This window comes from Caenorhabditis remanei, chromosome IV, assembly GCF_010183535.1.
Source record: "Caenorhabditis remanei strain PX506 chromosome IV, whole genome shotgun sequence".
In the NCBI taxonomy this organism is placed as follows: domain Eukaryota; kingdom Metazoa; phylum Nematoda; class Chromadorea; order Rhabditida; family Rhabditidae; genus Caenorhabditis; species Caenorhabditis remanei.
Window position 1 is genome coordinate 25173494 of NC_071331.1, and position 13934 is coordinate 25187427.

The window sequence follows — 13934 nt, forward strand, 5'->3', positions numbered from 1 at the left end:
AATCGAGTAGTTCTAGCAAGAAAACTTGTAACATATTAATTGGAAAACAGAACGAAATGGAGAAGTTATTGATTGTCATAATAGAATAATCCTTCCTCAGCAGTGTGTGCCTTCGAAGCAATTTCGAAAGAATTTTCGAAAAATCTTTCGAAAGATCTTTCGAAATTTTTTCGAAATAAAAATTTCGAAAGCACACACTGTTCCTCAGAACCTCATCTAGAAATAGACGGATCGAAGATGGGTTTTATCGGTAGGTCTCTAAAATGGGAGTCTGCAGAGCTTTATCTAGTTATGAAAGACAACACAAATTCACAAACAATATGTTTATTTGCATTCATAATAATTCACTCATAAAGTCAAAATTTCGGGGAATTCTTGGTCTTGAAGCTGCTCAGTTTCATGACATTGATGGCCGAATCGGACTTCTTTTTCGTAGATTCATTCGGGACGTCATCGGCACGTGTCAACTCATCATTCAGTGGGTTCTTTCCTCCTGCTCCTTTCGTGTTCTTCAACACGATGACACCGAAATCTCCGTTCTCCTGGATGCGGACGATGGCACCACGATTCTGAAAGAAAACAGACGTAATTTATGAGAAGAGAAAATTGAAATTCACTTACATCAGTCTCATTCATGTAGCGAGGAGCGGAGAATATCGTGAGAAGCTGATGGTTGGCTGCAAACTTGAATCCATCCGGTATCATCTGGTGAACACGAATGAGCTTTTCTGAGCGCTTCCTAGTTTTTTCGATCCTATTTTAGATACTCATAGCCTCCATGGACACTTAGAAGTTTAACCTGACTCTATTGAGACAACGACCAGAAATCACAGAATTCCGTCATGAGTGTGAAATTGTGAAAAACTTTAAAATGCATTTGTTTCATTTAGTCATTTCAGTTTTACTGTAATAAAAAACAGATTAAAGCAGTTTCACCTTCTCGTTTGTCATTTGATGGGCGGAGCCTGAATACTTGCATCAAAGCAACTTCACACTTTTTTCCAGACTGCGTCAACTACTTTTTTCTCCAAATAGCTCTAATCATGTAAATTTCAAACAAAAAGAGAATTCAGACGGATCTAACTGGAAACAGAAAATACAAGAGTTCGAGAAGATTAAGAGAGAGTTCCTCAAATATTGACTTTTGAAAGAAGCCGAGGATACGATTAGAAGGTTAGTGTGGACATTCGAATTCACAGATAGACAGATGGAAGATTTTCAGACTCGATTCGAAAACTGGGCAGTCCGTTTGCCACGTGGAAATTGTTGTTTTTCTTTGTTTGTTTGCTCAGGTTGTCACGTTTTAATCTGCGGGGTCACGCACGGAATTTTTAATAAAACGTTTCAATTAGTCTTGGAATATTGTCTAAAGCTGCTTTAAAACTAATTTTCGGTTTTTAGGTTTTCCTTTTTATAACACGACGGTACTCGTGTTTTACTTTGACCCTCTATAATTTTAGATTTATTTATTTTCACGACAAAATGGCTATAAAAATTCACAGAAGACTTGAACATGTCCCTCACGAGACAGTTTCAAGTAAAAAAGAGGAAAAATCTATGTAATCTTAACTTAGACTAACACTCTATTCTAACCTACAATCATTTACTGGTACTTGCGATTAGATATAAGGTCATGATAATAAGGGTTATGAATATTAGATATGGAATAGATATAAATATAAGGCAAATAGGAATAAGGAATGAGGATAAAGTATAAAAGGAATAAAATATAAGAGAGAGAGAGAGAGAGGTTTTACTCACGTCCCCTCATCTCCATCACACCACCAACAACCCGATGGCCCTTCCCTGCTTCCTCCTCGCCGGTGGGCGTGGCCTCTCTAGGGTTACTGTAGAGGAGGACTTGGCACGATGCTTCGCACCGTGTTACATCCCCCCTTCCCTAAGACGAGCGCCCTCGATCGTCCTTCTGCAGACTTGAATTCTTCTTCTTGATATATTTGATTTCCTTAGATGAATTTGTATAATTTTTTTGACTTGAAGTTGACATTAATGGGTAGCATTTTTGAGCTTTGTGAGTGACTTTGTTCTAGTGAGTCTTTGACACCTTAAGAATTTGCTGTTGTTCAAATCAGGTTGTTAGTGTCTCCCAGTATCTCATGATGAAATTACCCTGCTCTGGCGGTAGATAATATGCATTTTTCCCTTCCGTCAGGTCACCTGGAGCATCTTTGACACAGTTTTGAGCTCTTTTTGCTCATGCTCTGGTCTCTGTCTAGCCTGAGAACTTAAGCCAGACGCTTATACGGTCATTCACAAAGTCAGAGGATAAATTTATCACCATGGGGGTTAATTTCACCTACCTACAGTACCGCCCAAAAGGTTATCAACTTTGGCTGTTTTCAGTTGAAAATGTCCAACTTTGAGAGTGTGTCATGATAATACAGATTTTCCCATCAAAAAGATTTTTAATGTATCTTATAGATCAAGGGTAGAGCTCCATTTTTGTAGTTGACAACTTTTTTGTACGGACACTCCCTAGAGAGTTATGGTAATTTAAAGACGACAGCTCAAAAATCACTCTATTTTGCACTGAAGTTGGTCGATTTGATTGAGAAATTTCTTTGTCGATATGTAACTTGCTAGGGAGAGTCCGTACAAAAAAGTTGTCAACTACAAAAATGAAGCTCTACCTTTGATCTGTATGATCCATTAAAAATCTACTTGATGGGACAATAAGTGTTACCATGACACACTCTCAAAGTCGGATCTTTTCAACTGAAGAAACTAAAACTTAATATACTTTTGAGCGGTACTGTATGTATCTACTGATATGGTAGAAGAATTGGGAGTCACTTAAAAACCTCCGACCCTCCCTAACACATTAAAATAAATCTCTGCAATATACCTGGCCCATACTATTAGTCTCGCCTATCGTAACTTCCCAAAGCACTGTCTTTCTATCTTCCCTTCTCACACATATACATCCGGTTTACGCCTCCAGCGGATGCCCACTCAATAAACTGCGCCCAGTACTGTGAGAGGGCCTCTGCAGGAGGCCGTGCAGTGTGTGTGAGGTCAACAGGTAGTAGACGATTATGACAGGTGTGATGGATGGCTATTGTTAATAAGGATGTTATGCGACAAATGGTGTGAGAGAGGAAGGTACCTTATTGATTGAGTCAGGATGTTTTGTCCATCATTTCCTCTCTCATTTCTTCTTTTCTTTTCTAAATTTTTTCTTTCCCCCCCCCCCCCCCCCCATATAGTAGTTAGAAAAATGATCCAAATGAGTTGTAATTTTTTAACCACATTTATGACACCACTGCCGCCCATGTGGATCATTTTTTCTCGGCAAAACTCATTAAATGAGCAAAAGTCGATACTGTAGGGGGCGGGGGCAGTCAAAAAACATTCCATGTCAACTTCATTTTTCGTCATCTTTCTCATCTCTCGAATTTTTAACTTGTTTCCGTTTGCCGTTCTATTTAATTCCATATATATTTCAGATACTACAAACTTTGGGATAAAATGTACAATAAAGAGGGAGAAACGTCAATAGATGAGAAAGAAGTATCAAAACGAGTAATGAAGCAGAAGGTACACGTACAACATCTTATTACATTCTGATAACTTTCTTTCATTTTCAGGAGCGACGAATAAGACAGAGGAAGGAAAGCAGGTTGGATAGAATTGTGAATGAGAAAGAAGTCTCACAAATGGAACCGCCAGCAAAGAAAAAGAAACACCACGAAAAACAGAAGACCAGAGAAGGTTCAAGTTTGTCAAAAGATGAAATCAAGGATGACAAGCCCTATTTTCAATTGGTAAGATTTTTGGATACCGTTCTGAAAAATTCAAGAATCTGAAGAATTCGAGTGAAAGACCTAGAATCCCCCGCCAAGGCCTAAGAAATGCGACACTGGCTCAAGAGTCCAATTCATTGTATAACAATCTTACCGGTGGCCTAGAAATTCAATCGGTGGACTAGAAGACATGTTTGCAATCTCACAGTCTTATACGTGGCCTAGAAACTTCTCAATGACCTAGAAATCCCCGCCGTGGCCTAGAAGTTCAGACAGTTTCAGCATGATATAGTTTCAGAAATATGACACATGCATTGAGAGGAATACGATACCAATTATTTGATATAATTCCAGTAATCGTCTTGAATTTAATTTATGATAAAACGAGCTTAAAATCTGAAAATTAGCGCAAAAATATTCAATTTTATACACACAGATTCCCAGATATTACCTCAATGTTTAACCCTCCCAACTTTCCATATTCCCCCTAAACTCTGTCCCATTTTTGCAGAGTGACTTCAACGAGATCATCACTCATTTGGAGAATGGGAAAGACGTCGTCAAGGAGACACTCGACTCGATTCAAAGGCGACTTCAAGATGTCAAAACACGTGCCGACACGCCTCTGCCAGAAGACGTCAAGCTCGCCGTCCACGAGATCATCAACGATTTGAAGGCCATCGATACCCAGATCGGCAAACTGGAAAATATCGAAACACAAAAGAATTGGCTTGTGACGTTCAGCGAATGCCTCGAGGAGCACCACACAGATTCTCGAAACCGGAAATGGTTAATGAGTGAAGCGGCTGAAGCACAGGCGTGGATTGAGGAGCAGATGGATCAACTGAAAAACGACTACAACCAAACAGAATTCTCAGTGGGGGAAGGAGAGCAAGTTGTCGACGAACTTGAACAGATGAAGACGACTATCGAAAAGTATCAAAATGTTCTGATGACACTCACCGACAAAAACGCCTTCATTTCTCCGCTCTGGAAGAGGAGAGAAAGAATCTCGGAGCCAACGATTGTGACGGCACTTAGACATTATGAAGACCGAATCATCTCTATCAACGCGGGCGAGAACGTCGTCCTTCTTGACAACTCGGATTCAACGAAATGGATCGTCCGTGATGCGATGGGACTCGAAGGGCAAGTGCCGTCCGTTCTGCTCCGTTTTCCACCAACGGATTCGCGGTCAACGTCTTTCCTCATCTATCTAACACAACAATTTGAGAAGTTGAAGGAGTTGTGGGAGAAGAAAAAGCAAATGGTACGACTCAATTTGGTTCTGAGCACGATGAGAAGTATTCAGTGAGTTTTTTTGGAATTATTTGACAAGGGAACCCCAAGACCATGCAAGTGCTTTTTTGGTTGAAACGTTCAGGGTAGGTTCAGAATGGTCTGAATAGATGGTTCTGAAATTTTGGAGTTCGCCTGACACTTTCAGCCGAGTTATGAGCTCTCAAATTTTGCTCTGATTTAACACAAGAAGCTTCATTTTGCGAGAAAATCCGAGCGAGAAAATGAGGCTTCTTGTGTTAAATCAGAGCAAAACTTTGAGAGCTCATAACTCGGCTGAAAGTGTCGGGCGAACTCCAAAAAATTTCAGAATCATCTATTCAGACCATCCTGAACGTTTCAACCAAAAAAAGCACTTACATGGTCTTGGGGTTCCTTGTGGAACATTTTGAAAATTAAATTTTTCCAGAACATCGAACACGTTCTATTCAAATGAGAACCATGGCGCCTTCGTGAAGGATCTCAACAAAGAATTAGCAAAATTGCTCAGTCGGCTCGAACCGGACGATCCGGTGGCTCTCCGCCTCCGGACAGACTTCTCCACTTTTTTCCACGCCGCACAGAAGTCACCGGAGCCGGATCCGAAGTCTGGTCAAGGAAACAGTGACGAAAGCCTGGATGAGCACTATGGGCGGGAGCAGTTGAGAAATGAGTCGATGATGAGCATCGAGAGAATCGACAGTGTCGAGGTAAGATAGTGATTTTTTGTAGCTGAAAATGTGAAAATTGAGTCTGAAACGGTTAAAATGAGTTTCCAGCAAAGTTCACCATAATAATAGATAAAATCCATTCCCAGAGAAGAAGAAAATCAAAAAAGAAAAAAGAAAAAAAACAAATAGCGTCCAGAGGAACCGAACCCTGACCTTTTGTCTCCCAACCCAACCTCTTACCCACTCGACCAACACACCGTTGAAAAACGTGGATTATCTGGGGAGTGAGGAAAGTAGCTCCCCTCCGACCCCTCCTCTTATGATTTATATGGTTAAGAATCGAGATCAGAGCTGAATTTTGAGCTCATTTTTCTGGATTCCTAGAGGCGTTTTGCAAAATTTGAAAATAGTTTTGGAAGTTACAAAACTCAAGCTTTCCAATCATATAGGTCTCGACCCGTAACTCCATCTTGACTCGGGATCCTTCCCTAGTGAGCAAATTGAATTTCACAAAAAGTGTCATTTTCAGAGTTCTACACCAACAATATCAACATCTCCACCTTCACTCGATCATCTTGATTTGAGATTTGTCAACTTCAGAAGACCGAATTCTTTCAAAACCGATGAGATGACGTCACGAGATGGTGGAAATGGAATGAGCGACGAATCGACATCTGATGTTGACGTCATGGATACGTCATCTCATCGTCGTGGATCCGGTGTCATGGATACGTCACGTGACTATAAAAACTTGAAACGAAGAAACGAGAAGGATGCCGTTGATGAAAAAGATGAGCCGTCGGCAAAAAGAGTTTCGATGCACGATTATATGGAAGATGGGAGATCCAGTTTAGATGAAGGGAACGTTCAATATCCGGTTGATTCAATGCCAAAATCAGAAGAAAGATGCTGTAAGAATAACGAAATGTGTAAGGTTCGTTGCTGTCGACAAGAAATAGATGAAACTGGTTGTCATTTTCAGATTTCTACACCAGCAACATCTCCAGATTCTTTCGATCATCTCGACTTGAGATATGTCACCTTCAGAAGACCGAATAGAAGATGAAAATGGGTCGAAAGGCGACATGATAACTTTATGAATAGTTTATTGTTATTAATGTTAAATAATATGTTCTCAGTTCTTAAGAAGGGGTTGATGTGGACCAGAAAGCTAAGCGTCAAGTGACGTGAGGTCCCCCACTGATTCCCCTTCTCTTTCATTTGTTTTTTACGATTAAATAAACTGCTGTTAATTTTTAGAAAATCCAACCGTTTCATGAGCGAAACGCTGTTTTGGTTTGAAAAAATACGAATTCTTAGATTTTCTCATTGAATATTCGAGCAATTCCTGATTTTTTTTTTTGAAAACTAATAAGCAAAATGTGCTTCCTGCCCACCAGAAATTTGTTAAAACCTCTGGAGCATGTATTGAGGGCCCATAATCCAAGGGTACATCCAAAAAGGGTACATCGATGAAAAATTTGATCATAGGGTACCTTGAATCAGAGGGCACACTGGATCATAGGGTACATCTAGGAGGTGTTATCATAGGGCACATCTTACATGCAATCAAAGGGTACATCGGTGTAATGATCAAAGGGTACATCAGTTATGTTCATAGGGTACACTCACTCTACATTCAGAAAACATTGCCTTTTCAAATTAAGGATCCCTTTTTTTTCTGGGATAATGTACTCAATATATTGCGTACTCTTCTACCTTCTTCCCAACTATCCTTTTCTAGATATTTCTTTCTGTTTTTTGTCCCAGTCATTTCTTCCTATTTTATTCCTTCTCTCAATGTGTTTATCTTCTCCATGTGTTTACTCACGCGCTTCTGTCAGTAAACTGCATCAGAAGCGGGAACCGTTCCCTTCTTCGGCGTGAGGATCAGGTTACCTCTTTTGAGATCTGGAGAGGATCGTTTGGTTCCCTTCACTTTCTTTACTTTGTTATTTTTGGTGTTGTTGTAGATAAAGTTATTAATTAGCACACAACTCTTTCTTTCCAAACGCAAAAACAAAATGAGAGAACCCTCCGCCTTCCTCCATTTTTCTTCAGATACGCGTAGTGTCAAGGAAGCGCATTATTACGAAAACAAGTTAGCGCGATGTTCTCTGTAAAACTTATATCATCGCAGAACGATGGTAGCGAACATTGAGAAGTGGAGAACAAGTTGATTTATTTAAAATATTTATTAATTTTTATAAAAAATTTAAAGTAGATTTCGAAATGAGCAGGAAGCGAAGAAGTAGTGACTGAACAGGAAGGGACGAGAGCAGGCTGACAGCCGAAGAGAGTGACGACGAAGAGAATGATCTGAAAATTACGATTACAAAGTGAACTGATTCAAATTACTTAGCTGATTAATCTTGAAACGTCGAAATAAGAAAGTAGAGAGAGAAGAAGAAAAGTGAATACAGGGCGAGAAGAGGGTAACCGCTGACTCAACAGGAAGGGACGAGAGCAGGCTGACAGCCGAAGAGAGTGACGACGAAGAGAATGATCTGAAAATTACGATTACAAAGTGAACGGATTCAAATTACTTAGCTGATTAATCTTGAAACGTCGAATTTGATATCCGACCGATCGGGAACGAGGAGAGAACCTGGAAAAATTATGAAATTACGATTCAAAATGGAAAAAGACGGTAATATACCAAAAAAGACGGAAATACACGGAAAAAGAGACTGAAATAACAGTAAGCCGATTAAATATCTTCAAAACGCGCTTAATTTTCATCAAAAAGCAGCAAAATTTACAAAAAAAAAGAAAAAACCAACTGAAACATGCAAAATGACGCAAAAATGAAAAATTTTGAATGGCGGCCCAAACGCACGTGTATTAACGTTGAGTACTCAGCCAACATTTCGCTGCAGCGTCTCTTCGCGGCGAGACCGCCTACTTCGTCACGATTTACGGGGATGATAATCTCGAAAAGAATTTGATTTCGAAAGTGTTCAGAAGAAGCAAACGTGAGGGGTTTTGAAGAAATATCGTAAAAAAGTTGTGTGATGGATCTGGAATGGAAAAGGAGCGATTTTTTTCGCATTTTCAACAAGGAAAAGTTAGAAGAAATTGTGGAGGGATGGTGAATCTGTTGGCAAATGCCTCTTTATCAACCGAAAAGTATTAATTTCAGTATATATTTAATCGGCTTACTGTTATTTCAGTCTCTTTTTCCGTGTATTTCCGTCTTTTTTGGTATATTACCGTCTTTTTCCATTTTGAATCGTCATTTCATAATTTTTCCAGGTTCTCTCCTCGTTCCCGATCGGTCGGATATCAAATTCGACGTCTCAAGATTAATCAGCTAAGTAATTTGAATCAGTTCACTTTGTAATCGTAATTTTCAGATCATTCTCTTCGTCGTCACTCTCTTCGGCTGTCAGCCTGCTCTCGTCCCTTCCTGTTGAGTCAGCGGTTACCCTCTTCTCGCCCTGTATTCACGTTTCTTCTTCTCTCTCTACTTTCTTATTTCGACGTTTCAAGATTAATCAGCTAAGTAATTTGAATCAGTTCACTTTGTAATCGTAATTTTCAGATCATTCTCTTCGTCGTCACTCTCTTCGGCTGTCAGCCTGCTCTCGTCCCTTCCTGTTGAGTCAGCGGTTACCCTCTTCTCGCCCTGTATTCACTTTTCTTCTTCTCTCTCTACTTTCTTATTTCGACGTCTCAAGATTAATCAGCTAAGTAATTTGAATCAGTTCACTTTGTAATCGTAATTTTCAGATCATTCTCTTCGTCGTCACTCTCTTCGGCTGTCAGCCTGCTCTCGTCCCTTCCTGTTGAGTCAGCGGTTACCCTCTTCTCGCCCTGTATTCACTTTTCTTCTTCTCTCTCTACTTTCTTATTTCGACGTCTCAAGATTAATCAGCTAAGTAATTTGAATCAGTTCACTTTGTAATCGTAATTTTCAGATCATTCTCTTCGTCGTCACTCTCTTCGGCTGTCAGCCTGCTCTCGTCCCTTCCTGTTGAGTCAGCGGTTACCCTCTTCTCGCCCTGTATTCACTTTTCTTCTTCTCTCTCTACTTTCTTATTTCGACGTCTCAAGATTAATCAGCTAAGTAATTTGAATCAGTTCACTTTGTAATCGTAATTTTCAGATCATTCTCTTCGTCGTCACTCTCTTCGGCTGTCAGCCTGGTCTCGTCCCTTCCTGTTGAGTCAGCGGTTACCCTCTTCTCGCCCTGTATTCACTTTTCTTCTTCTCTCTCTACTTTCTTATTTCGACGTTTCAAGATTAATCAGCTAAGTAATTTGAATCAGTTCACTTTGTAATCGTAATTTTCAGATCATTCTCTTCGTCGTCACTCTCTTCGGCTGTCAGCCTGCTCTCGTCCCTTCCTGTTGAGTCAGCGGTTACCCTCTTCTCGCCCTGTATTCACTTTTCTTCTTCTCTCTCTACTTTCTTATTTCGACGTTTCAAGATTAATCAGCTAAGTAATTTGAATCAGTTCACTTTGTAATCGTAATTTTCAGATCATTCTCTTCGTCGTCACTCTCTTCGGCTGTCAGCCTGGTCTCGTCCCTTCCTGTTGAGTCAGCGGTTACCCTCTTCTCGCCCTGTATTCACTTTTCTTCTTCTCTCTCTACTTTCTTATTTCGACGTTTCAAGATTAATCAGCTAAGTAATTTGAATCAGTTCACTTTGTAATCGTAATTTTCAGATCATTCTCTTCGTCGTCACTCTCTTCGGCTGTCAGCCTGCTCTCGTCCCTTCCTGTTGAGTCAGCGGTTACCCTCTTCTCGCCCTGTATTCACTTTTCTTCTTCTCTCTCTACTTTCTTATTTCGACGTTTCAAGATTAATCAGCTAAGTAATTTGAATCAGTTCACTTTGTAATCGTAATTTTCAGATCATTCTCTTCGTCGTCACTCTCTTCGGCTGTCAGCCTGGTCTCGTCCCTTCCTGTTGAGTCAGCGGTTACCCTCTTCTCGCCCTGTATTCACTTTTCTTCTTCTCTCTCTACTTTCTTATTTCGACGTTTCAAGATTAATCAGCTAAGTAATTTGAATCAGTTCACTTTGTAATCGTAATTTTCAGATCATTCTCTTCGTCGTCACTCTCTTCGGCTGTCAGCCTGCTCTCGTCCCTTCCTGTTGAGTCAGCGGTTACCCTCTTCTCGCCCTGTATTCACTTTTCTTCTTCTCTCTCTACTTTCTTATTTCGACGTTTCAAGATTAATCAGCTAAGTAATTTGAATCAGTTCACTTTGTAATCGTAATTTTCAGATCATTCTCTTCGTCGTCACTCTCTTCGGCTGTCAGCCTGGTCTCGTCCCTTCCTGTTGAGTCAGCGGTTACCCTCTTCTCGCCCTGTATTCACTTTTCTTCTTCTCTCTCTACTTTCTTATTTCGACGTTTCAAGATTAATCAGCTAAGTAATTTGAATCAGTTCACTTTGTAATCGTAATTTTCAGATCATTCTCTTCGTCGTCACTCTCTTCGGCTGTCAGCCTGCTCTCGTCCCTTCCTGTTGAGTCAGCGGTTACCCTCTTCTCGCCCTGTATTCACTTTTCTTCTTCTCTCTCTACTTTCTTATTTCGACGTTTCAAGATTAATCAGCTAAGTAATTTGAATCCGTTCACTTTGTAATCGTAATTTTCAGATCATTCTCTTCGTCGTCACTCTCTTCGGCTGTCAGCCTGCTCTCGTCCCTTCCTGTTGAGTCAGCGGTTACCCTCTTCTCGCCCTGTATTCACTTTTCTTCTTCTCTCTCTACTTTCTTATTTCGACGTTTCAAGATTAATCAGCTAAGTAATTTGAATCAGTTCACTTTGTAATCGTAATTTTCAGATCATTCTCTTCGTCGTCACTCTCTTCGGCTGTCAGCCTGGTCTCGTCCCTTCCTGTTGAGTCAGCGGTTACCCTCTTCTCGCCCTGTATTCACTTTTCTTCTTCTCTCTCTACTTTCTTATTTCGACGTTTCAAGATTAATCAGCTAAGTAATTTGAATCAGTTCACTTTGTAATCGTAATTTTCAGATCATTCTCTTCGTCGTCACTCTCTTCGGCTGTCAGCCTGCTCTCGTCCCTTCCTGTTCAGTCACTACTTCTTCGCTTCCTGCTCATTTCGAAATCTACTTTAAATTTTTTATAAAAATTAATAAATATTTTAAATAAATCAACTTGTTCTCCACTTCTCAATGTTCGCTACCATCGTTCTGCGATGATATAAGTTTTACAGAGAACATCGCGCTAACTTGTTTTCGTAATAATGCGCTTCCTTGACACTACGCGTATCTGAAGAAAAATGGAGGAAGGCGGAGGGTTCTCTCATTTTGTTTTTGCGTTTGGAAAGAAAGAGTTGTGTGCTAATTAATAACTTTATCTACAACAACACCAAAAATAACAAAGTAAAGAAAGTGAAGGGAACCAAACGATCCTCTCCAGACAGTCCCCCAAACCAGTCCGGAGCTCCGGACTAACCATGTGTCCAAGTCAAAATTTTTGAAGAGTGGAGGTGAGCAGGTGTTCAAAAATGTTTCCTTTTTTCACGAATTTTGCTTTTTTTTTCGAAAAACCTCCCAACCACCTGTCCAACTTTTGAAAACCACCTGTTCAACTCAAAGTACCTCGGACTATTGTTCGGGGACTGCTCTCCAGATCTCAAAAGAGGTAACCTGATCCTCACGCCGAAGAAGGGAACGGTTCCCGCTTCTGATGCAGTTTACTGACAGAAGCGCGTGAGTAAACACATGGAGAAGATAAACACATTGAGAGAAGGAATAAAATAGGAAGAAATGACTGGGACAAAAAACAGAAAGAAATATCTAGAAAAGGATAGTTGGGAAGAAGGTAGAAGAGTACGCAATATATTGAGTACATTATCCCAGAAAAAAAAGGGATCCTTAATTTGAAAAGGCAATGTTTTCTGAATGTAGAGTGAGTGTACCCTATGAACATAACTGATGTACCCTTTGATCATTACACCGATGTACCCTTTGATTGCATGTAAGATGTGCCCTATGATAACACCTCCTAGATGTACCCTATGATCCAGTGTGCCCTCTGATTCAAGGTACCCTATGATCACGATGTACCCTTTTTGGATGTACCCCTGGATTATGGGCCTACTCATCATTGACAATCTCTCATTGACTATATCTACAGTACTCTCCAAAAAGAACGCGATACTCGCAGTTTTTAGTTAAAAAGCAGTCAGCTTTGAGCATGTGCCACAGCCTCACTAATTGTCTCAAAATTTAAATTGTTTATCTAACTAAAAACTTCAAGTCTCAGTCTCTTTTTTCAACTGTATTCAAAACGACACTAGTTATAATTTATTTGTGACCTGTAGAGCATTTCGAAATACTTTTCATAGATTAAAAGCTCGCGGCATTTCTGACATATTAGAAAGATGGGGAATGTTGTGAATGATTTTTGATGGCATTTCAGAATCTCTAATATCTAGCGTCACATCATTGGGCTAAAACAAATGTGAAGTCGATGAGTCTTTCTTGTCATTGAGTTTCTGCCAAATTTCTCAAAGCACGCTAAATCAAGTTTATCTGGCCATCAAATTATCGAAAACTAACCTTATTCAACTTTTATAGCAATTTTTCTGATGACACTTCTGAGAAAGCTGATTCCTCTTCTGAAAATATTGATGCCCCCTCTGAGAATTTCGATGACCCCTCTGAGAATGAGGGTCAATGTCCCCTATGAGCATATGAGAAATGACCCCTAAGAGTATCAGTGAAATGCCCCCTAAGATTTAGTGACCCCTCTGAGTGAATGCCCTCTATGAGCACGATGCCCCCTGTCCCAATGCCCCCTGGGAGTATGGGCCAACAATGACAGATATTAAAAAAACCCAAAAATACTTCCGGGCTTACTGTTCAATTTAAAAACACTTATATTTTTCAGTCTGAATGTAGAGATTTTTATATGCGTTTAAGTTCCAGTACAGCTTCTGATCCTTGTTTAGTGGAGAAGATTTGTTCTCATTTCCGACAACAATTCGTTCATAAAATCTCCCCTTTTCCAGTTCTTCTGTTTCCTGATATTCGGTGTGCGAATAATGTGTGTTGTGAAATCATTTCCAAAAATGAAACACGATATCCATTTCCCAGGTTTGAACTATCTCCATCTCTTTAATTAATTTTCAAAAAATACATTGTTTCCAGGTCGTCCAACTAATTCAGATTACGACAATGATGGTACCTCAATTGCATAAATGAATCATCTTCTTCTCTTCTTTTCTCCTTCTTTTTTC

General features: G+C 40.0%; 2 protein-coding genes across 2 annotated transcripts; one reads left to right on the plus strand and one right to left on the minus strand.

Moving 5' to 3' along the window:
- Positions 1-356: 356 nt before the first annotated feature.
- GCK72_016225 (uncharacterized protein) lies at positions 357-705 on the minus strand (the record flags this gene model as incomplete). The annotated part of the gene is made up of 2 exons (XM_053731400.1): positions 357-569; positions 622-705. The coding sequence occupies 2 exons, from the start codon at positions 703-705 to the stop codon at positions 357-359; spliced, it is 297 nt and encodes a 98-aa protein (XP_053586172.1).
- A 2784-nt stretch (positions 706-3489) lies between these two features.
- On the plus strand, positions 3490-6779 carry GCK72_016226 (uncharacterized protein; the record flags this gene model as incomplete). Its single annotated transcript, XM_053731401.1, has 6 exons — positions 3490-3558; positions 3609-3785; positions 4276-5075; positions 5473-5752; positions 6243-6647; positions 6696-6779. The coding sequence occupies 6 exons, from the start codon at positions 3490-3492 to the stop codon at positions 6777-6779; spliced, it is 1815 nt and encodes a 604-aa protein (XP_053586173.1).
- Between the last annotated feature and the right edge of the window lie 7155 nt (positions 6780-13934).